Source organism: Bactrocera dorsalis, chromosome 4, assembly GCF_023373825.1.
Source record: "Bactrocera dorsalis isolate Fly_Bdor chromosome 4, ASM2337382v1, whole genome shotgun sequence".
Lineage (NCBI taxonomy): Eukaryota > Metazoa > Arthropoda > Insecta > Diptera > Tephritidae > Bactrocera > Bactrocera dorsalis.
Genome location: NC_064306.1, coordinates 34,955,129 through 34,980,751, shown reverse-complemented (window position 1 = coordinate 34,980,751; position 25,623 = coordinate 34,955,129). Strand labels below are relative to the sequence as shown.

The 25,623-nt window shown below is 36.4% G+C and overlaps 1 protein-coding gene and 1 long non-coding RNA gene across 5 annotated transcripts in view; both read left to right on the top strand.

The window, feature by feature from the left end:
- Window positions 1-25,623, top strand: part of LOC105227275 (MICAL-like protein 1) — a 151,402-nt gene that overhangs the window by 110,237 nt on the left and 15,542 nt on the right. For 3 of the 4 annotated variants that reach the window (XM_049456314.1, XM_049456313.1, XM_049456315.1), the window contains one exon: window positions 18,322-20,747. In XM_049456314.1, coding sequence (XP_049312271.1) covers window positions 18,322-20,747 — 2,426 coding nt within the window. Of the gene's footprint in view, window positions 1-14,536; window positions 15,519-18,321; window positions 20,748-25,623 lie in introns of those variants that run through there. The other variant, XM_049456316.1, reaches the window with a different exon arrangement.
- Window positions 44-14,545, top strand: LOC125778467 (uncharacterized). Its single transcript, XR_007422732.1, has 2 exons — window positions 44-3,379; window positions 14,466-14,545. It is a non-coding gene; the product is annotated as an uncharacterized LOC125778467 (long non-coding RNA).

Below are 25,623 nucleotides of genomic sequence, written 5' to 3'. Positions count from 1 at the left end.
GCTTGACATTCCTTTCGTCAAACCACCTTTTAGCAAATTCTTTTGTGCTTGGGATCGTTGTCATGCTGAAACATCCAAACAAGCAGCATTTCTTCACTGGCATATGGCAGCATGGGTTTCCAGAGTTTTTCGACATAAGAATCATCAGTCTTGTTTTCCTTAATCCAATAAATGGGTCCTTGACCTTGCCAAAAAAAGTATGCCCAAACCATGATACTCGCAGCTCCATTTTTTACCCTTTTTGGTGCATATCTTACATATTGACGCGATCCTTTTCCGCCATACTTAACAATCTTCGATTCGTCCGACCATAAAATTTTTCGCCATTTTGTCGAAGACCAATTCATATGTTCTTTGACGAATCGAAGTTTGTTTCAAAATGCGTTTTAGCCAATAACGGCACCTTTCTTGGCCCTCAGATAAATTTCGCGTAAAAGATTTCAAAAAACTTTTATGTGAATGTGTGAGATAGAAATCACTTTAAATGGGTATGAGTATTAGAGTGTAGAATCTTATTAAAAATAAGTTTCAAGTTAAGTAAATTTCAAATACAATTGGAGCCTTTATATAAATTTTTCTGGCAACGCCCTTCCAATTACCCTAACACCCATAAATTATTATTAATTTTCGTGAAATGTGGCACGTAAAAATGTAAAAAGACACTTTAAAAATGAAAAAAAAAAAAAAATATTAAAAATAAAATCTCAAAACATTTACAGTAAACACCTGCAGTTTAAAAATTAATTATTTATAATGAAAAGTTAAAAGAAACTTAAATTAATTATTTATTGTGAATAGTTAAAGAAAAAGTTGTGTGTAACAACTTTTTGTTAGGAAAATAATAAACTGTCATGGCTAGAAATAACTTATATTTTCATTCTCATTGTTTTACATCTCGCCCTCTCAATAGAAAAGCATTAAAAAAAATATTTGCATGGCCCATAAATCTTGGCTTTATGAGTTGTGTTAGTAAAATGGTCTTTTGTTAGGCAGCCCCCAATTCTTCTAAAAGTTTTTTAAGTGTTTTTCTGCTGTTCATTTTCTCATATTTTTTTAACAAATAGGTTCATTTAATTACTACTGATTTACATAAATATGTGGAGAAATCGAGAATTTCTTAAAGGCGCTTCAACTAAGCTTTTGTCAAAAATCAACTTGGCAGTTCTTTAACTGTTTTATCAAGTCGTATTTACACCTGGCAGTTTTTATTGTCGAGTAAAACTATTTTTCTGTGCTTTGTTCCCAGCATTGTAAGAGCAAACGTGCCGTTACTTTTGTGCTTTCTTATGCCTTGAAGCTTTTTTGCGAATAAAATGTGGCCACATAATTAAATCTTTCAGTACTAGCAACGGGAAATGGTATATTTTTACATATATAATAAGTTTGCCTCGAAGACTGTAACACCCAGAAGCCAACACCGAAGACCCTATAGTAAAATACCCGCCGCTATCGGACCACTATAGCATATAGCTGGCATACTAAACTATCGAAATCAAGTTCTTATAAAGCAAACTGTTTCATTTGACAAGATATCTTTATGAAATTTGGTGTGGGTTATTGTCTGAGATAGTGCTGAAATCTTCAAAGAAATTGTTCAGATCGGATCATTATAGCATATAGCTGCCATACAAACTAAACGGTCGGGATCAAGTGCTTGAAAGGAATATTTTGTATTTGTGAAAAGTGTTTTACTTTATTCTTATGAATTTGTGGGTTATTCTTATTCAAGATCGAAATTCAAGGTCGCATCACTTGACATAAAATCTTTATCAAATTCATCACAAAAGTATTTTGTATCGAATGCCTTTTGCAAACAGCTAAAATTTCACTTAATGATCATTTTCTGAAAAGAAATGTAAATAATTGTCTATAAAGAGAGGGAAAGAGGGAATATACAAAGCGTTTTTGTGGCACAAAGTGATAAATGACAACTTTTACCACCGACAGCAAAGCATATTTCAGACTTTTACTTTTCGCAAAAGAAAACACACATCACGCGCATTGTCAGAGATGCTAAAAAAACGTCGGGGAAAAAGCAACTGTCAACAAAGCTTTTACTTTGGACGCAGTAAATGCCAGCGATTTCGACAAATTTTAGTGGTAGAAATGTGTAATTATGCATTCGCCATGGTTGGCGGTTTAAATTTAATATGTATGCTTTTAAACATTTTTTTATTACCACGAAGGTAATTAAATAGTTTCCCCTCCACTTGTACGTATATGTATATGTATGTATATATATGAGAAGTTGGGCATGTTTACATTAAAATTATGATTTATCAGCAACTAATGTGGCAACTGCCCTTTTAATCAGCACGAAAATGTTTAGCAAAACAAATCCAAAAGCCCACACTCTCAGCCATGTAACCCCCGCACTGGCACATAACCATTTGCAGCTTCGCAGGAGACTGCCAACTCGCTGCGCAAACGAAGTAAAATCGTAATGGTGAATGGTGCATGTTGTAGACACGAGCATCATCTGCACCGCTGCATACGCTAAGTTCAATGTCCGGTGGCGCGCTGCGCGAGTGGTCAATGTGGGCATGTGAAAACAGGTAGGTCAGCCGCTGCTCGGTGTGGGCATCAACATCATGCATGAGCTCTTTCAGCGTGTTTCTGGGCATTAGTTGTACATATATACTTATGCTAGCGGCAGTGTAAACAAATACCTAAGTTTTGAGGTTAACTACTTTGCTGGTTGATGCGCTGACTCGCTGCCTAGTTGGGGTTAGTGAGCGCCAGCGCGCTTGTTAAACATTTTACTTGAACGCTTATCAAAAACTTTCTCATAGATACCTTCGCACATATAAATATATAGCTCTGCTGCCAAAGGTTAACTCCGCGTGCTACACATTAACATGCGAGCATTCTTACAGCACTTGTTGTTGGACCAATCTTTGTTTTTCCCCAAAAATCTTCGTTAAAAATACACAAATCGCGTTAGTGATTCCTCTGCGCTTCAGCGAAAACCAGTTTCAAGCGTTTATCTTCATTTCATTTCCTCAATTTTAGTATCTTCTGGTCTGCCTCAAGCGTTGCGCGCGTCGTTTCCTCTCAAGAAAGTTGTTTACTGCGATATTCAATTTGGTTTATTTCATCAAATCTGCATACTTAGTTAACGACTTGAAAAAAAGCTGAAGCTGTTTTCCAGCGCTCACATTCTCAGCGCGTTTTTTCCCACTGAAACCACCAGCTTAACCAGCGTTTTGCGGCAACAGTGGCAATTTGTTGTTTGTGTTGTTCGGTTGTTCCGTTGTGTTATTCGATTTTGCGCTGCGATAGTGTCTATTGATCGGTGATTTGTTGCTGTGGCCTCCTTTGAAGTGTCGGCGGTGTTAAAGAGCTCTTTTTTTATTGTTCTTCTGGTTGCACATAAATTGTAAGTTGCATGAAGTACTTAGACGAAATATTGTGATGAATTATAGTGCTCTGTTTTTATTGAGACTAGTTTATGTGATTTTTGATGTTCCAGGTATGCCGAATGAAGAAGTCTTCAATTATATGAAGCTCTTCGGTACTTTGAAGTATGTCTAGTGAATGGTGTACCGAAAAAAAGTTATCTTGTGAACTTGTGAAACAGAATTGCCACCTAGTTAAGATATTATACATATTACTTATGAAATAATCTTGGCTCGGCAATAAGGATTTTTTAAATTGCCAAGAGATAGTCTCTATTTTTTCATATAAGTGATCTTTGAAATGATCAACGTGATTAGATGTGTCGATTTAGTTATACCCTTCTATGTGTACTAGTCAAGCCAATTGAAAAGTTCCTGGTTTATCATAGTATAAACCATTTTTTTGGCAAAATTCGGTTTTTTTATTCAACATAGTTCCCTTCAAGGGTGATACCGTGTTTATAGCGACTCTCCAACTTTTCGATATCAGTTTTACGAGATGCCCTTTGCTTCAACATAGGTCTCAGATTCGGCGATCACCTCTTCATGTGACGAAAATTTCTTCCCAGCGAGCATTGCTTTGAAATCTGAGAAGAGCTAATAATCGCTGGAGGCCGGATATAAAGTATACGGTGGTTGCGGAAGCAATTCGAAGCCCAATGCTTGGATTTTTTGCCATCGTTGGTCAAACAACACTTTTTTCCTCAAATACGATCGTTTTTGGCCGATTTCGTTCTTCAAACGGTGCGTCACGTAATATTCACTGTTGACAGTCTTTCCTTTTTCAAGTTAGTCAATAAAAATAAAGCAACCACATCTCAAAATATAAACTCATAACCTTGCCAGTTGACAGTTGCGTTTTTCCACGCTTTGGTGTGGGTTCATCGTGTTTAGTCTCCACTTAGATGACTGTAGAATGGACTTCGGATTGAAAAAATGATCTTATTGAAATGCAGACGTTTTCGTTCGACGATTTCGTCCTTCAAACGGTCGAGTAATGCTATGCAATAATATCTGTTGATGGTCCTTCGATTTTCAAACGACATGTTAGTTTAGTCTGAGTTATCGATCGATTTAGTTCCCGTCCTTTCCTCTTCAATAATATCCGAACTCTACAGAAATAAGACTGCCAACTGATCGATAAAATTCAATTTCAAATGGATTTTTTTTTAATTTGTCCAGTGCAACGCTTCAATCTCCAAACATATTGTCTATATTGGACCATTCAGTCTGACCAATCAAAATCAAGATTATATTTTTTTCAAGAGTTAGACCGCAAACTGGTTTTAACACAAACTTTTAAGACCTTCTTCTAAAGTTTCAAAATCTAGAGAGGAAATTTTGACACAACAGAAAATATCTTGCTCTTCTCTACATAGAAATATCAACAATACATGCCATTTCATCCGAAGAAGCCAGTATAAAGGTTCTTAATCTCCAGCAGCAGATAATTGAGAGGTTTGCAACATCACATACTGCGTTATATAATTACCATCTTCTTGAAAAACTCATGCAAATTATTTTGAGCCTTGTCATAGTAGAGATCACGCAACTAACTAATCTTTTGTCGTTTAAGATTCATGTTTTGAGAATACCAGTTCGAAACGCAGCTGTCTGCACTGTCAATTCAATCATTCTTTTTCCTTTTGGAGATAAGCACAGATCAACTGATCACGTTCAGTTACTTATCAAAGTTGAAAAGTTGATTCGGTATGAAATATTTGGTATTCAGAGGGTTATAAAATATGATAAATATAACTAATGTCATTTAACATATGTCTTGTCCTCTAACCGGATTATGTTGTCGAGAAATACAAGGGTACGGTTGAGTTACTCTGATTTTCTCTCGGATTTCTTCTTTTGCCTGGCTTCTGTTCTCCAAAATTTGCCAAGTGGCGAATCGAACGAACAATTGAAACATCAATTGACATTTTCGCTTAGCGAACTGGGTGGCAACTAGTTGCAAACGCACTAGTTCATAGTAAGTGGTAGTTTTTTAAGTTCCCAATATATTTTCTAGCATCCATACTCAATGCTGGTGTCGTGTATTTTCACTTTATGAATTAGTTGACGACTAGTTACAAACGTACTAGTTGTTATTGAAATGTTAACTAGTTACAATCGCACTAGTTCACAGTTAGTTGTCTTCTTACAATTTTCAATATTTCTTCTAAGCTACACATACTCAATGCTGGCGTCTTGCAAATGCCGCTAAAAGCTTTACACTTCTGCTAATGCAATTTCTCATGGCTACCGCATTTGCTACAAATAGCCAATTGCTATTCATTTGCCGCAATATACTTCATATGTATATATGTTTGTTTGTATGTATTTATATATGTCTATGTAATTTCGCAAAATTCAATTTATTACTGCATTGCCAAGAATATTCTGCTCTTCACTGTAAGCATAAAAGTAGTTACTTGAGCGGCGCAGCAGCACCGCAATGACGCAAGCTTACAAACATACACGCACACATGCGGACATATTTACATATGCGCATCGATTGCAAATCAAATTGACTTAACGAAATGACAAAAAATGCAATAAAGTACAACTGGAAACCAGTCGCCGCAAAACAAGAAGCAATAATAAAGTAAATTTATTTATATAAGTAGCTACACACACACTCGCAAAGGTGCATTTATATATGTATGTATATAAATAAATGTGCAATATGCAAATCGCTTGCCGCGTCATTGGCAAGTGTCGCATCCGCTATACGCCGTCCGGCGGCTGAGCAAATAAAGTGAGTTGCAAAAACAATGATTGAAATTACATGGAGGCGATGCGCGCCGACAGAGGCCACATGTGAGTCAATGCATCAAGAAGCTTGCAAAATTATATGTGTACAATATATAAGTACATACAGTTAGTGTCATTGAAAAACGTACAGCTGATTAATGCCTTGGGCGATTCAGGCATTTCTTGTACGTAAAAAACTTTTCTTGAATTCTATTTTTAGCACAGTTCGAATTTTGATAAAAATTTTGAAAATAATTACACTGTATAGAAATGAAAGTTTTTTTGAAAAGCCTACTATTAAAATTCGTATAAATTTTTTGACCCAGTGGCATATCCAGAAATTCATTCTGGGGGGTCGGGCGGTGTTTTTCCTTTCAACATATTTTTAATATGGAAAATACTTCATAAAATCTTCTGAATCTTCTCGATTTTGGTGCATCGGTTTTGACACCCAAAACCCCACGTGTATACGCCACTGTCTTGACCTTAGTTTTGCCATATCTCGTAGTACATTTTACAGTTTTATACAAAAAAGCATGAACACAAATTGGTGAAACGTTTCCAAATTAGGTGAAAATAAATTTTTTTTTACAAAAAAAAAAATTAAATCAGAAAATACAACAATCACAGTGTTCAAAATTTACCCAAATGGTCAAAAAAACATGTTCACGTGTTTTAATACAAATCTTTATTATCGCCTTCAAAATATACTCCTTTTGAGCTAATAAAAACGTTCCAACGGTTCATCCAAAGTACATTTGGAATTTTCCCTTCTGCGATCTCAACACGACCTTGATCTTTTCCTTTTCTATTAATTTTTTGGAACTGCCATTCGCTAGCTTAACAGTTTCGACATCATATTCATAAAGCCACCTCTCGTCACCAGTAAGGATGCGTTTGATGATTGTAGAGTCCTCAGCTACATAGTCAAGTATATCCTCTGAGACCTCTACTCGTTTTTTTGCAAAAGATGCCTATCTTTTATTACGAGTCATTGACACACTTCTTAACCAAATCTATTCGTCCCATAAGAGAGAAGCTTCTTTGTTATCTCTCTGAATCTAATAAAATGCTTTTCAAGACAGTTTCTAGAGCTTTTAACTATAACTTTTAATACCCTTCAGAAGTACCAAAGATTCCTTACAAGAATATAAATATGTAGATGCTATAGTGGCTCGATCTGCACAATTTCTTCGGTGATTACATTATTAACTTAGACAATAACCTGTTCCAAATTTGATACAAGCACTTCATTCCAATCATTCAGACCAAGAGTTGTTTTTACAAATGGTTCGCGCAAACGACGCATAACACTCAAATAGCATTCCATATCGACAGATTGACCGGTCGAAAAGAATTCCTAGTGCATCATACCTCCATAATCGAAGAAAGCTTTTAACATAAACTTGATTTTCCACCTGTTTTGCCGTGTTTTTTTCGGCTTCGACTAACCTTTGCCACGATATTCGCCCGATTGATCGTCTGTTTCCGGGTCGCAAGCATAGATCCAAGACTCATCGCCAGTAATAATACATTTCATGGCATCCCAGTAGTCGTAAAGCATTGTTTAACAGACGTTACTGCGACGTTGTTTTTTAAAAAAAAAAAGAGTGGTTTTGGAACGAATTGTACTTTCACTTGTCTTAGGCCCAAATGATCTTTCAAAATGTTTTTTTTTCTGGTCCTTCCGATATTCCAAAGATGCCAGTAAGATCTCTGACTGTTAATCGTCGATTCTCAAGCACCAATTCCATTATTTTATTGACGTCTTGATCATCAGTTAATGCTCGTTCTGGACGTGGTTCATCGTCAACGCATTCTCTACCCTCTTTGAATAATTTTTACCAATAAAAATCACTTTCTCGCAAAAAACTATTATTACCGAAGGACTTTTCGAACATTTCGCCACTAGAAACTTGATTATGCACACAAAATTGAATGAAAAGTCTTACTATTTTTTTCCCACAGTATTTTTTCTATAGTTTGAATTAGAAATCTATTATAGAAACTTAAAGATTAAGCTGCTACGATTTTTAGTGGCACACACTGTAGATATTTGTAAGATGAACGCACTAATGCACTGCGTATATTCATACTTCAATGTGTGTGTGTTCATAATATAAAATCGAAAAGTAATAAAAACGGTTCTAGTAGGCGTCCTTTGGACTTTACTTCTAATGAGCGAGTAATAAACATTGTTGCCATTTGTACATACATATATACTATATAATATCAACTTTTATTCATACTCGTACATATTTGTACATTTGTTAATATGTGCAATAGTTCATTGTCTGTATAATTGCAATGCTAGTGAAGCCTTTCAGATTGTCATCGCTGCGGTCAGCTGAGTGCAATCACTGCAACATTGTCCATCAGACTTTTCCATCATATACATGCATGTATGTATATATATAGTATATATACTATGTTTCATATAAGTATATAAAAACACATATAAGCAATTGCTGACTTGACATTACGCATTTTCTAAATAATTAATTACATTCAATCAATTTTTTATTCACGCACATTTATTTTCGCTTTTTTAATTTAGTTCAATTCAGGTGCAACCCTGTGGTTAATTATAGTATTTTAGCAAATCAAATCGCTCAAAAAATTCGTATGCATTTTAATTTTGTGCTCATACGCAATTACTGGGAAACGAAAGTGTAATTTTAAAATAATTCAGCAAAGTCGCGTGCCCTAGAAAAAAATATCACAGAACTATTTTTAATTGCGGAAAATTATTGCTGGCGAATGAAGTATGTACAATAATTAATTTTTTCGAAGCTATTTATGGTTTTTTATGGGTTACGGAAATATCTCTATGATTTAAAATGTCTGTAGCGATTAAAAAGCCGTCAGAGAAGCCGACAAAACCTAAAAGTTTGTCGATATAAATGCTAGGGTGGGTTAATTATTCTGTGAAGATACATTTTCAAACTAAAACAAAATTCCACACTTTATAACGAGTTTTCCAATAAGCGCTACAAAGGTTCTTTTAAATAAAACAAACACGGTTTCGGACATCAATGAAATTTTTTATTCCTGTTCCATTCGATGGAACTCGATTTCTTTTGCATGGCCACTTTCGATATTTGTACGAAGTTCATCAATCGTCACTGGCTTGTTGGCATAGATTATAAACTTGACATAGCCCTACAAGAAATAGTCTAACGGCGTCGAATCGCACGACCGAGGCGGCCAATTAACTGGGCCATTTCATGAGATAACACGTTCACTTGGTTTACAATAAATCGATTGTGGCATTCGCTGTGTGGCTTGTGGCGCTGTCCTGTTAGAACCACATATTGTGTAAGACCATATCATCCAATTTGGACCACAAATATTCGGTTATCATTGAGCGGTAGCGATTTCCATTCACAGTAACGTGCCTGTCGTAATTATCACGGATGAAGTATGGTCCCATGACACCGCCGGCCCATAAACCACACCAAACCGTAATTTTTTCGGGATGCAATGGTGACTCATAGAGTACGTGGCGATCACTGCCTACCAATAATGCATATTTTGCTTATTGACGTAGCCATTCAGGCAGAAATGGGCCTCATCGCTGAAGATATCTTTTCGATGGAAATCCGGATAATTTTTAAGTTGTTGCTCAGCCCAATTCAGGAACATACGACGATTCTGGTGGTCAAACGTCTTCAATTATTGCGCCAATTTGATCTTGTAAGGATGTAGGCCAATATCTTTTCGCAAAATTCGTCACACTGCCAATGCTACAGAGGCGATGTGTGAGCGACTGATTTGGGTCTTCCTCAATAGACGCGCAAGCGGCAGCAATATTGGACGTAGTTCTTAAAGTTAAGGCCACTGACTCGGTAGTAAATTTTAATAATATTGACTCGCTGGATCGCATATCTTTCCATGATGAAATGGCAAACCTTACTTCAAAGAAATGGCAAAAGAGCGAGAAGAAATATGGCGTCGTTTGCAGTCACTATAGGTTTACTTTTGTTGCGTCCCAATTGGAACCCCTTTTAAAAATCCATATGTACATACATACATATATACACTTTGCTATAAATATGTGAAATTCCATAAATTCTAAAATATTATTGAAAAATATTATTGATATTTCTTTCTTACCGCGTCTCCGTTCCACAAATAAATATAAACAAATAGCTAATTCTTATTTATTTTGCGAATCTTATTGTTTATGAATGGTGGTGAGCGTATAATCACGATTTATTTGGAAATCTTTAATTACTATTTTTAACACGAAATTCCACACTTTATACCATATTTTTTTATTTTCGACCAATTTGCTATTCATCTTACAAACATTTTCATATAAAAAGTGAGCGATCCACGGGTGAGAAATTTTGTAGAAATTTGTAAAAGTCGTCGCTTCTAGCAATGTTTGCAATCTTCTTTAATAAAATTTAGTATGTGTGTACAAAATTATTTTTGAAAGATTTGTCCTTCATTACATGAAGTATTTAAAACAAAATCAAGCATTTGCATAACCTAGAAAAATGCCAGTCAACTAATCAAATCACGATTTTAATCACTTCAATGTGACCTTTCATGCGCCACAGATTCGCACCATCACAACACATCGCAATCATTGTGCAAAATTATTGTATTGAATACTTAATCGCCGCTCGTTTGTTTTGGCGCAAAAAAAGAAGAAGAGGCTTTTTTAAATTGTGCACCCACACCTATAAAATTACCGCTTGTTTTTCACGATTCACTTCAGTTGATTTCGAAATCAGGGCAAGATAAGGGGTTTGAAAAAATACAAATAAAATAAAATAATAGCTATGACTCAGCTAAAGTCGGAGATTGCTTCATCCAATTATTTTATTTTAAAGCACAACAGACGTGTATTGTGATAACAGTTTGTAGTGTGTTTAGATTTTGCAAAAAATTTTCAGTGAATTAGTAATGGAAAAGTATGGATCATGTTCGAATTTACATATTTGTTGTAATAAGGTACCCAGTAGAGCAATGAACTAGTTGTAAGCTGGCTTATATTCGCAACTATAATACTATATTCACAAGTCTCAACTAGTTAAGCCACACAGGAGCTTTTCAGTTTTCGATTGTCGGTTAGTCTTACCAGTTTATATCAGTTTAAACAAAATACAAAAAAAATTATGTTTTAATTATGGATTTAAATAATTTTCTATGTATTTTAAATAAAAAAGTTCATATCATACATAATTTTAAATTGTTATGATAATTTATTTTTGACTTTTTAAGTTTTAGCCTTGCAACTCCAGTCGTAATTTAGTTCGCAATGAATCAACATTTTTTAGTCGGAAACTAACACTTATGCGACTAGTTCCATTTCAGCTTGAAATTTTGAGTTTTTGTTTGATTAATTTTAAGTTTTACTTTAGTCTAATTTTTTTTTGTGTTCATATGAATATTTGTATACATAAACTTTTTCCGAGAGCAGTAATCGGAGCTGTCAGTTTAATGACGCACACGAGTTTGTTTATCAACTTTCTGCTCTACTGATTTCGAAAATCCATATTTGTTACCATTACCCAACAAACAAAAAACATTTTTTGATGGATTTGTCCACCATAATATATACTAAATCACCAATATTTTATTCTATCACCATTATCAATTACTGAAATCGGTTTTGAATCCGTCAATTCGAAATAAAGTATTGATTTTTTTTTTTTTCAAAGAACGCTTTATATGGTTAAGAGGTCTAAAACCGCCAGCAAAAATGCGTTCGAAATTTTATTTAAATTGAAAGGCAGAATTAATGCATCAATTTCCAAAAGCAAAACTCATAGTTATCAGCCTCGTAGACCTTTCTGATCTTATGAAATGTGTATAAATCGATTTCTAGAAATCCTCTCGTTTTGGACAGCTCCGGCATTTGAATTTTAAGATAATCTAATTTGATGTCAGGGCAATTTGTTATAAGCCGGTAATTTTCAGTTTTCTGAAATTGTAAAAAAATGTAAGACCTCTCCTTGGTTTTGGCAGCGTTAAGTTACGAAATTGTTATTTGTCAAGTTTTCATTGAAGTTTGGGAGTTTCATGCTTTCGTTGACATTTTAGTAGGCAGAAACGTGGTTGTAATTGAACTCTCACAGACATTTTTTTGACAGAACCAGTGTTGGAATCCAATATACCGCCATTAAATTTCATAGACCATTTCAATTCAAATACATATATTGTATTTGCAATTGATAATTTCCATGAAGATCATTTTTAGGGCCATTGAAAAATATCGTTATATATATTTTTGGTAATTTTCATTCTGTTAAGCTAAAATCTGTACTTTTCATGGCCCTACCAAGACCTACATATGTCTAAACTTGCATGGTAATTGCTTTTTTATGTTCATGTTTTATAATTTCTGTTACCTTCATGTAAATCTGTTTTTAAAAATTATTACTAGTAATTTTCAATAAATATGTGTGTATATATAGTAAGTATGTTAACACATTACGGTTATTTCGAAAAATATGTGTTGGCTTATTACATCCAATTGTTCTGACTTCATTAAATCCAGCAGACCGTATAAACATAAATAGGTCAATTAACTTTAATGCAATTTGTCGGGGAAAAGAGAGAGGTTTGTTTAGGTAAATCTATTAAAATTCCTATTTAAAGGGCGATCCATTTCGAGGTTCCCTATTTTTTCAAAGAGACAGCACAAAAACTTCAGATTTAATAGGTAATGTGTAATACGAGTATCATTCAATAAAACGTTCTTTAGTATTTGTTTTTTGAAGACTATCTCTTTCAAATGTTGGCCGCGGCTACGTCTCACATGATCCATCCAAAGCTTGAATCGAATCGGGATTGTCCGCATAGATTTTAGATTTTACATATCCGAACAGGGAAAAGTCTAACGATGTGATATCACACGATCTTGGTGGCCAATCGATCGAGCCAAAATGTGAATTATATGCTTATCGAAGTGTTCTCTTAATAAATTCATTGATTGATGCGATTCATGCATCAAATAGCAAGTTATCATGGCGCGATAACGGTCGCCATTTGACGGAAACGTTCTCACTGGCATTATTTTTGAAGAGCTATGAAACGATGATTACACCGGCCCACAAGCCACACCAAACCGTTGTTGAGTCTTCAGTGTTCAACTCTAATTGGTATTCAATATATAAAAAATGCAAATAAATGAGATATTGAATAATATTCTAAAAAATCCAAAATTTCATGGATAGAAAGGCATTTCAGACTGCGCCTAAATTTAGTCAATTAGTTAATTGTTTAATATGCCTTTAATTGACATTCAATTTATAAAAAAAATATGAAGTGAAATAAAGACATAAAATAATTTTTGTCACACACCCCGATTTGAAAATTGTCTCAAGAAATTTTAATTGACATTCAATTAGTGTTAAAGACATTTTTTAACACGGTACCCGTTAATTTTGTCAATTAAAAGAGCTAATTGTCTCATAAAATTTTAGTTGATATTTGATAATTGCGTCACAAAATTTTAATTGGCTTTCGATTGGTGTTAATTCAATTTCAATTAGTGTTTAAGACATTTTTTATCTCTCAGCCCGTTAATTTTGTCATTTCGAAAATTGTCTCATAAAATTTTAATTTGCATTCAATTAGTATAAAAGACAATTTTTGTCAGCAACCCGTAAATTTTGTCAATTAAAAAATTGTGTCACAAAATTTTAATTGGCTTTCGATTAGTGTTAATTGACATTCAATTAGTATTAAAGACATTTTTTGTCACTCAGCCCGTTAATTTTGTCAATTAGAAAATTGTCTCATAATAAAAGTTTAATTGGCATTCAATTAGTGTAAAATATTTACATCCAAAATATAGCCGATATTGAAAGATTGTACAATTTGCACTAAAACTTCACAGTATGAAAAAATTTTCACAGTTCACTTTAATTTAGTCAATTAACAAAATATAAGTAATTTTAATTGAAGTTTTGTTAAGAAAGATACTAATAAAGTAATAATTAATAATAAGAAAAAAATAGATTACTTTTAATTGCTTACATAAATGTACTATCTAATTGACTCAATTAGCCTCTCTGTCTGTAAAACAGTTTTGTTTATACTTTCCTATCAAAAAAGTTTAATAATTACTTTATTTATTTGTTTGTATGCATTGCTCATATTTAATATAACAATGAAATTTAGAATAAGCAAATCTTCCTTTCCCCTCTCTTCTTTTTATTGCATGGTACGCTGGCTTGTTTAAATTTTCTTTTCTCTACTTTATTTCGAATTTTTTTTCTCATGTTTCTTATTAATCATTTACAACGTTATCTGTATATATATTCGACTTTTTTCTTTTTTTACTTATTTCTTTCTAAACAGGACGAGAAAACTCTGGACATTATTGGACAATATAAACCTGAGATATTCTGCTAAATAAAAATAGGACCAAACAAAAAAAAGCGCTCAGTTCTTTATTTTGAGTTTCAAAACACACACACACACATTGCAAAAGTGCACACATTAACGAACAAAAATAATACCCTTAACACAAAAACGTCAAATAAAAAGGAAGCACTAATTGACAAGTAATTAAAAACAAAAAACAAAGAAAAAACTCAAACTTCCCACAACACGAACAAAAAACAAAATTAACCAATCAAAACAATTGTACAACAAACACAAAGAAAACGAACAAAAACAAAAGTGTAAGAATTTTTAAGAAAAAAAAACCAAAATTGCTAAAGGAAGCGCAAGCAATTAAGCGGCGAAAATCTCTGCACTCAAATGAAAGTATCTCATACACACACACACACGCACGCAGCAGCTTAGAAGCATAAATTGTGCGTGACGCAATTGAACAAATCAGATCTTAAGCCTAGAAAAGCAACAAAAACAAATATAAATATTTTATAATTGAATGAAGCGTTAATTAAGTAGCAATTAAGCGTAAATTTACTTGATTAATTTGTTTTTGTAATTTGTGTATTTTGCAAATATTCAAATCTTTGTTGTTCTTGTGTTTATACGCCGCGTTGCTAAGCTTTCTTTTTGAAGCTACGCATACACACACACATATACAAATATTAAATTAAATTAATTAAACTAAATTAGCAATTAAGTGTGCAACATTTCGTGCTCGAGTTGGTACTATAATTTTCTATAGAACATACTCACATACATTTTAAGCAAAATAAAAGAATATTACACTCGTAAGCTTACACACACAACACACAAAAAGTAGAAATAACAACAACAACAAGTAAATATATCAACACCAACACAACACACGCACCTGTTAGGCACGTGAGCGCATGCGCAAAAATACCGCAAGGCATAAAGTGTTCGAACAGCGTCCACACACTCACACAAACAATAGAAACGCTTTAAGAAAGACGCACGCACGCGCTGTAGCGCCACAATTGCGTTCTACAGGTAAGCTTTACAACCAACGTCTGCAGCTAAATTGCAATGCATAACTGTAATTTCTAAGTCTAAACTATGAACTGTGTGCCTTTCGTTGTATAAGTGTCATACAAACTCACACATAACATAGTAAGTGCACTAACTGCCTACTAACCACGCACTAACTGCTAACTAACCTCAAACCTCGCGCTGAAATCTATCGTAGTGTATAAGTATTGTTGTTATTGTTGTCTAACTGCTGTTATTTACCTATTTATTTGTGCCACTTACAGCCTTATACACACATTTATAATAATTTATATATTTTGATAATGCTTTCGCCTCCTCTGCCGCAACCGCTGCCTCTCCCTCTGCTGCTGCTTTTATTACTGCCCACGCATCTGCTTTTAATTGTTGCCATATCTTCATACTCATATTTTAGTAAATATTTACATAACATGCTTTCATGCTGATTAGACTATCTAAATCTAACTTGTTTTGTGCTAAAAAAATATGCAAATACCTTGCTTTACATATTTTACATACATATCTACGCTCTGTGATAAAGGAAAAACAAAGAGCAATAAAGTGATAGATTGATGGCAATAACAAGTGCCGTTAGGAGTGTGAAACTAAATATATAATTTGGCTGAAACTGTGGTCTGTAAAAAAGAAAAAGGTTTTCACTGTTCAGGCCTTGCCAGACCAAAATACGATTTTCTTGTTCTTGCCTTGTTCTTATTCTCTCAAATTCAATTCATATGAAAAACAAACAAAAATTAGTCACTAGAACCCCCAAATTAGACTTTTGATTAGAAAACTGTTAAAAAAGATTCCTTTGTTAAGTCACAAAAATAAGTTTACGCTCTTAAAAGTGTGCTACAGAATTCACAAGTAGCAAACATAGCTTATAAAAAGTTCAACAATTTTTCTCTCTCGCGCTTAAAAGCAGACTACTGATTTGGAAAGTTGTAAAAATTTGTTGAACAAGCCTAAAAGTAGACTTCTCTGTACGAAAATTTGAAATGTTTGTCTCCTTAATCCTTTTAAATCGGTAACCAATTATGTAGAGTTCATAATATGGTCTCTTCGGGCCGTAAATAAGCTTGAAAATTTCCGAAAATTGGTTGAACAATCCTAAAAGTAGACTTCTTTGCACGAAAACTTGAAAGATTTCTCATCATAACCAATTTAAATCGTTTTTCCTGTTATATAGAGTTCATAACATGGTCTCAGCAAGCCTTAAATAGACTTGAAAATTTCCGAAAATTGGTTGAACAAGCCTAAAAGTAGACTTCTCTGCACTCTGCAAAATTTGAAATGTTTGTCTCCTTAATCCATTTGAATCGTTTGCCAATTAAATAGAGCTTTAAACATGGTCTCTTCAGGTCTTAAATAGACTTGAAAATTTCCGAAAATTGGTTGAACAATCCTAAAAGTAAACTTCATTGTGCGAAAACTGGAAAGATTTCTCATCATAACCAATTTAAATCGTTTTTCCAGATATATAGAGTTTATACCACGATCTTTTCAGGCCTTAAATAGACTTGAGATTTCGGAATTTGGATAAACAAACCTAAAAGTAGACTTCATTGTACGAAAATTTGAAATATTTATCTTCTTAACCCTTTTAAATTGTTTTCCAATTATTCTGGTATACCATGGTATACCATATATGGTAGAATTCTAAACATGGTCTTTGCAGCCAATAGACTTGAGATTGCAAAAATCAAAAAAAATGCATAGATTTCTTTAAAGTTGACCTCGAATTATATAAATTAAAAAAAAATGCTTCTTTGGCCCTTAAAAGCAGACTACGGTTTTTCAAAGTTACTAGTTGTGACTAAAGCGATTAAAAACAGACTTTTAATTTAGGCATCTAATTTATTTTGAAAGAATAAAAACCGACTGTTGTTGAACCACTCAGGCTTCGATGTTCCCGATTTTTACAAATATAAAGTGACTGACTCTGGTTAACATTCTGAAAGAGTTCTCAAGACAGTCGGGTCTACGTAATCGAAACGGACCCGGATTTTTATCCGGCCACTTCAACATCCACATCATCATGCTGAAATCAGGGTAACTTTACTTTTTTTCTTTATAAAATTTGTAAACAAACACTAGATAATATTTAGACAACACCATACACGGAAGGCTAAGATAATGGCAAAGTTCTTCCTGAATATGTCTGCTCTACCATACTATCTCTGAAATAGGTCACATAGCTTCTACAAAATTTCTTTAAATTTCTGACGGCCTCATGTATGCTAAGAAGCTGTGCTTTATAATAGTCAAGACAAATTTTTTTGAATGGCTATATTTGTAGACAAACTGCGGTTACTACATCACCTTACTTTCAGTAACATACACTTCTTACACTTTCCCCAGTTCATCGTCCCGGTTTTTCATAGTTTATCTCTACTCTCGTTAAATCCTTACCAAGTGTGCACTTCTTGGACTCTTATTATTACTTTTCATATGCCTAATTAATTTGAAATAATGAGTGAAGTTTGTGTAGCCATTTTGCTGTTCCAGCGTTGCATACACTAAACTTTCTAGGCTTAGCCACACATAGTACCTCAGAAAAAAATGTATTTTTCTATTTATTTACGCAAATACTACACAAAAACACAGCCAACGGAGTCACTTAAATGCCGGTATACCATAGTTCTATCGAGTTACACCCAACTGCCCTGTGCGTTGCATACTTTTAAGCGCCATAACCAAATTTTTACAATTTTCCTTAAAGTACTAACCAACTAATGAGCACTTTAATATATAATGAAATCAAGTGAAACTCTGGATACTAACATATATCTCTTTACACTTGCAGATGGCGCACGTTGTCGGCGTACCCAAGCGAGATCCGTGCCAAAAATGTCAGTTGCCTGTCTTTCTCGCCGAACGCCTATTGGTCGGCAAGAAAGTTTATCATCGCACGTGTTTGAAGTGTGCGCGTTGCGGCTCACAACTGACACCAGGCAGCTTCTATGAGACCGAGGTGGATGGTGAATACTGTTGTGAGACGTGCCCCGACGAGGAGGTGCAATTGAATGCCACCGGCGCTAGCGGTGAGGATCTAGCCGTCGGTGGTGTGCAATTGCGGCAGACAAGTGCAGAGCAAACACCAACGAGCAGCAGGCTCAATGCAGCGCTGCCGAAGAACGTGCGCAGCTCCATAGCCGACCGTTTGGCATTCTTCGAGCAAACGAAGAAGGATGCTGGCGCTGGTGCCAGTGGTAGCAGTGAAGCAGCAACGAGCAGCAAATTTTTGCTACAGAAAAGCGTGTCGGACGAAGAGAAAAGCAAGAGTCTGCAACGCATGGAAGCGCCAACAACGTCGACGTACAAAATGAACAGCGCGCTTAGTAGCTTTCTCAATGACACCATCGATGGTGAGGGCGATGATGGCGAGAGTCTAACCCATACGGCGGAGAGTAAATCGGGCAACGAGACACAAATGGAGACTTCCGATACCGAAAATGATACCGATGCCGAAACAAGTTTGGAAGACGTAGCGCCAGCATTGCCCAAGACACAGCCGCCAAAGGTCACACCGGCGGGTAGTGATACTGAGAAAGAGAAAGCGCAGCAACCAAACGCAGATAATAGAAGATTCACAGCTACTGCACAACTACAACTGGCAACAACAAGCAAGGATGCGCAGAAGACAGCAAGCGTTGAGTCTCCTAAACAGACAGCAACACCAAGTGGCAGCAGCACTGGCACACCCATCGCGAAGAAGAGAACACATGTGGAGCTGAATTTGACAACAACAAAAACAGTGGAAGACACCACCGCAGCTCCTTCTCCAGCACATGCCGAACAACAAGCGGATAATGCCAACAACAATGACCAACACAAGAACCTTTTGAAGCGCATCGCTACAGATGAGCCTGAACAAACAGCGCAAACAAGCCTAACAGCAACAAATAACTTAGATTTAAGTGAACCTAATTCTAATGAAGATGTTACCAAAGACCAAAATGCAGATACGAACGTAATTGCGGCAACAACAGCAGCAAAAACCACTACGTCAACAACTGAGAAGCTCGAAACACTGCGTGCCAACCTACGGGAATTGGACACAGAGAGCGGCACGGAGCATATGGACACGTCCGTGGAGAAGCCTGTTGAAATGCGCATAAAGTCACTGGAGTCGCCGGAGGATGTGGCCACCACCGAACGACTCAGTGTGGTGCGTGCGCGTCTGCAACAATTCGAAGTAATTGCAAACAAACGTAATAATAACGCTAATGAAGAGAAGCAAGCCGATAATGATATGCGTAATGATAATAATACAACACTAAACACTGAAGATAAGCTAAGTGAACCTGAAACCGATAATACTAATATTGATAGCGATAAGAAAATAATGAATGCGGGCCCCGAAGTGGCCAACAAAACGGTTGCGCAGGTCACCACGCCCCCAGCCACACCCACAAGCAATGCAGCAAGTGCAACTGAAAGTTTGACTAAAGTAAATCTCGAAGACGAAGCGAAATTACGAGCAATGGAAACGGAGAAGGCTGACAAAATCGAAACTAAAGCAAAGGAGATCAAGGAATCGCTTGCGAATGAAGTGCCTTTAGAAGCGGAAACAGTAAAAGACAATAATTTAGTATTAGACGCAGCGGAGTCGGAACAAAAAACACTAGCGGCAGCACCGCGTATAGAAATAAGCGTAGTAGAGACCAGCGAAGATGCAACAATGGAGGATACACAAACAAAACTGGATATGTCAAGCACTGTTGACGCGCCCAAAGCAATGGTGGATGCGTCCAGTAAAGTCGACGACGTTACAACAGCGGAAAACCAATTGGCAACTACACCCAGCAAAGTTAGCACCGAAGCATATCCCGAAGACTTGAATCCATTCAAATCCGAAGACGAAGATGACGACGACGGCGTTGCGAACAAGGAAAATCTACAAAAAGAACAAGTGGCATTGAGAACACCACAACCTCGTGTTAGTGCCAGCGCAGTCACCAAATCAGCGGAGAAAACGCAAAATCTCAATCCTTTCGATAGCTCCGATGACGAGATCGAGCTGGAGAAGTCGTCATCACGTAACTCTACGGCCGCCTCGACACCCACAGGCGGTAAAGTACCGCCACCACGTCCACCACCACCGCGCATATCGCGCAATCCGTTCGGCGAAGAGGGCGATGAGGAGGCCGCCGCGCAATTTTCACGTCGTTCCAGCTTGTCGTCATCGCTGACGAAGAAGACGCCAGTACCAACGCCGCGCACCAATATGTGAGTAACTGTGATTTGTTTATTTTCTGTAGCGAATTTATAAGAAAATTTTCCATTTTCCACAGTTGTTATTGCGCTGTCGACATTCTAAGTGATTTAGCAGCCGAGCGCCGCTTTCTTCGTCACTAGCAAATATTTGCATATGCATGAGCACACACATACACACCAATAGTGTTGTTGCTGCGTCTGCTTTATTGCACGTTTCCGCAAGACAATTGCTCATTCAGTCTTATGGGTTGATGATATTGTCGCCTACTGCCTACACATGCCACAATTTGTTGCACTGTCAAGCCGATAATTAAATGCTAAATTGTGTGTGGCTGTGTGCATATGCAAATTACTGTTGTTTTTGCTGTCAACCCACTACTCGCTTGTGAAAATATTATTCGTTTCCTCTGGCTGTTGCCTTTCCTGCTACTATTTCCATTTTGTTGGCAAAAGATCTTAAGCGAATTCAGTGATGAGCAGCAGCAAGTAGCTTAACAATTATGCAGCAAGTGTTTTGTGGGTTGCAGAACGCCCCAGTTTGTACTGAGCTCGTGGGTTGAAGGTTAATTTACATAAATAAGCAGTCAAAGCTTACTTCATTCGGGTAGCTTTCAGGTTCTTAGTTCACAAATGTATAAATTAGTAATAAGGAGATCTTGCTAGAACTCGTTTCATTACTAAAAATTCCTTAAATAGTTTGGCATTGATACTTTTCAATAATTATTAAAAGCGAATATAGCTTAGTAGTATTGTGGAAAAGTACCTGCGTCCACTGCGGTTCCATATATCGGGCTGTCGTGGGAACATGTTAAGTATATATAAATGCCACCTGTACTTGTGCTATGCAAAAACCAGTATTTCTGTTTTTATTAAAATTTGGTGTAAATTTACAGTTTAAAATATAAATATTTTTTGGCGACTTAATATCGGAAAAGGACCCTAATTTTCAATCAAATATTCTTACGTCTAAATCTATTTTCTTAAAATAGTAAAACCCAGAAACATTTCTACAATTTCCCAAAAGAATAATTGACCGCAAAATCTAGAATGTATCAGACCCTAGGGACCTTTTGCCTGTCGAAATTTGTTTTTCAAAGAAAAGTAACAATTGTATATTAAATTAATCGTATCTAATATTATAATACTATGTATATCTAATTTCCGTTAGGATGTTAAGGATTAGATAAGTTGTCATCGAGGTCATCCAACGGTAGGCCCATGAAACGTACTGTTTCGATGGGTTCGGATCATAGGACGGGTGTCAGTTGTGTGTAATTAGCAGGGCATTAAAGAGGTCTTTAGTGTCATGTGGAGACTCGTTGCACGCTGTTTCTTAACTGCTGGTTTCTAAATATTATTTTGGATATTCTCGTACCTTATGCAACTTACTGTCCCTGAAAAAAAAATTCACCTTACTGGCTTACAGTCCGGATTGTACATTTGACATTGGCATTTTTTTCCATATTTCTGGATAATTCAAAATATGTTTCTAAAACCAAACTCTCATTGAGTAAGAGGAACTTTTGGGAACATTTCATCAGCTTCGGTTTTAGACTTCCTGACCACTGCCGCGCTTTCCAACGTTGGTAGCTGCCATAAAGGTAGCATAAGATCCACTGCCATCCAGTCCTATAGTTGGGCAGCTATACAATATTAACCTCGAGTTCGCTCAAAACTGGTGAAGGCTGCTTTGACGCCTTATCTCTAGCATCGAGTTATTTCATGATTAGACTGGTTTGCGTACCTGACCACAGCGATAAAGCTGCAAGCTGTAAGGCTGACGGTTACGTTCTCACCGGTATCTCTTTTGAAGAAATATGGACCGATGATTCCACCGGCCCAGAAACCGTTGTTTTTTCTTGATGAAATGGTAGCTCTCGAATCTCTCTAGGTTGCTCTTCGTCCTAAATTCGCCTTTTGCTTGTTTACATACCCAGGCTTCATCGCTGAACAAAATTTGGCTCTAAAACGTCGGATCTTCTGGGAATTTTTCAAGGGCCCATAGAGCGAAGCGATGTCGTTTGGGAAGGTCGAGCGAGTTCAGTTCTTGCACAAGCTGTACTTTGTACGCTTTCCATTTAAGATCTCGACGTAAAATCCGCCAAGTCGGTACATTATGTACGTCAGTCCGAGTTGCTGCAAACGGCTCTTCATGGTTTTCGGGTACACTCTCACCTACGGCTGCCATATTGTCTTGCCTGCGTGCGAAACGTAGTCTATTCGGTCGAATATTCTTCAAAAATGAATGCTGGGTCTAACGATAGGTGATGGTGTTGCGAATAGTACGTACAGTAGACCGATTATGTTGACCATAAGTTGAGCGAAGCGCTCGAAACACATTCTTTAAAGAACGTTAATTTTGATAATAAAGTTAAACGATTTGTGAACATTGCTCTTTCCATGATGAAATGCCAAATAATACCGAACAAAAATAACACGACAGCTTGACTCAACTCACGGGTGATCTGCCAAAAAAGGCTAATGAAAAAAAGTACCTCTACTTGGAGCACCCATTAAAATTTCCAGTGTTACGAAATAGTCTTTCAAAACACAACTCAACTCAAAAAAATTTCAATTTTCGACTCACAACTCCACTCAACCTCCATACTCATAGACACACTCAACTCAATGTAAACAAATTCGTATTTGACATAACAGCAAGAAGTCTGACTGGCGGCTGCAGCGCCCATGCACAGACACGGCTACGTCAGTCATTCTAGTCAGCACATGCGAGTCGGTTCGGTACAAGTGTTTTGAGCCAACGCAATAAAAGATTTGTAAATAATTTTCTTCCGCTTACTACCTGCAGAAGCAGTGCCATAGTGAATCATAAACAAGCGCGCATTTCGACAAATAACGCACACTATAAGTGTAAAGTGTTTACAGTGCCAACAACAAAAGCAACAAGTGTATACGCGTACATTGTGGTCAACTCCAGTTCAAGTGTAGTGGCTGGAGCAGTGCTCTGCTCTGCAATAAGCGATTGGTAGCATCAAATATGTGTATTATTGCTTCAGATCTACAAACCAGCAACAACCACAGCGACTTGTTGTTGGTCAAAAGTGTCAGTAGAGAGTTGATTAATGTCTGTTTTATGGAGCGCACGCCGATTTCCTCATTCTTTCTTCTTGCCCGCACGGCAGCCAAGCGTGAATCAGCTGGTCAAAACGCGCATTTGCTCTGCAACTGTTGCGTGTGTGGTCAGCTATCAACTGTCACTTTTGTCTTTCTTCTGCAGTAGCTCGAAAGTATTTTGTAAAATAGAGCACGTCAACCGATTATTCTGACGTTTTGCTTACCATATGCCGCTAATTAGAAGCCTTTGTGGCTTAATTATGTAGATTTCATGAATTTGTTGTGAGTATAGGGTGTCACAGATAGACGGTTCTTGAAAGTAGTTTGGCCAAATATGAAATTACTTTTGATTTTAATTGGTTTCTGCGAAAGATCAAACATTTATCTTATTTACGGAACTTTGATTTCTTTTATGTGCTTCCAGTTTTGGAAGACTAAGCAGGAACTCTCTTTTTTTTTCGTTTAAAAATAACTTATCGGATTCAATCAGAAGATTTCAGTTTTGCTCGCAAAACATCGACGCATATCGGCACTTCACTAAAGCATTTAACAGAGTCCAACAGCTTCGAGGAGCTCAATTGACAACTCAGAGGTGGCTGATACACCAATTCATTTACATATGTATATATCGATTGTAGCAGATCTATCGGTTATACATGGATCCAACTGTGAAACAAACGATCGTCCAAGTCCAAATCGGGTCTTCTTTTTTATTGGCGTAGACAGCGCTTACGCGGTTATAGCCGGCTTCTTCCTTCCTTTTCGCTGTTTGGCGTCAACTGGAGATTCCAACTGTAACCAGGTCCTTTTCCACCTGGTCTTTCCAACGGCGAGGAAGATCTCCTTCCTCTTCCTCTGTTTCCCGCGGCGAGTACTGTGTCGAATAGTTTTCAGAGCCCGAGTGATTTCCAAATTGTGTTCAAATAGGTTACCGACTATAAAAAATGGCTTGTCGTATGATTGTCTGTTGACCGAAAGACCGTTTTCTGATCATTTTCAGAGACCAATGCGAGAACGATGTCATTACTGTCACCATTTCTAGTTGTTGATGTCAGAAGCCAGTGGAGCATGTGAGCGCTTTCAAACCCTGTTAGTGCGTTGTTCCAGCTCAATGCGATTCAGTAATTCGGCAGAGTTATGATACTGACTAATATAGTATGTTACTTTCTTAAAGAGCTATCTTCTTAACAATAAAAACATTTGCTCAAAAAAGAGACCCTACTTGGACCAATCTTTCAGGGTCTACTGCGATTGCGATGAAGTTTCTCTAAATACCTCAAAATATTTTTGAGGTTATGTAGATAGAGTTTCAAACAAAACTGTTTTTGTTGTTGTATTACGTCGTTTTTGTAACAGGATACAACTTTCTCTAACAATAGGTTTCAACATTTTTATGAAATGATAGAGCTTTCTGAATAGAAATCCAGATTTTCTGGTTAAATGCAATCTATTGTTTTGAGAAGACTGGAATATTAATCTGAATGAGGTTAGGTGTCATTGTTGATGATAGCAGACTTTGGAAGAAGCTGATGTAAAAGCAGGGGTTTCTGCGAGTTCTTATTCCCAAGAATGCTACTGAATTGAGTCCTTGTCCCAATAAAAACCTGGATCCACTCTGTTTATGTACCATAGAATCGTTGTTTTGGAAACCAATTGGTATCTATGGTTTCCTCACTGACTCTACCAGTTTTATGACTTCAAAACATACTTCATTATTACCATGACAACATCAATAAATGTAAAGAAGCCACTCAAATCCAATATTATTGTAGCTATAACTGCTTTACCAAGTCGGATCGAGTAATCCCGGTCC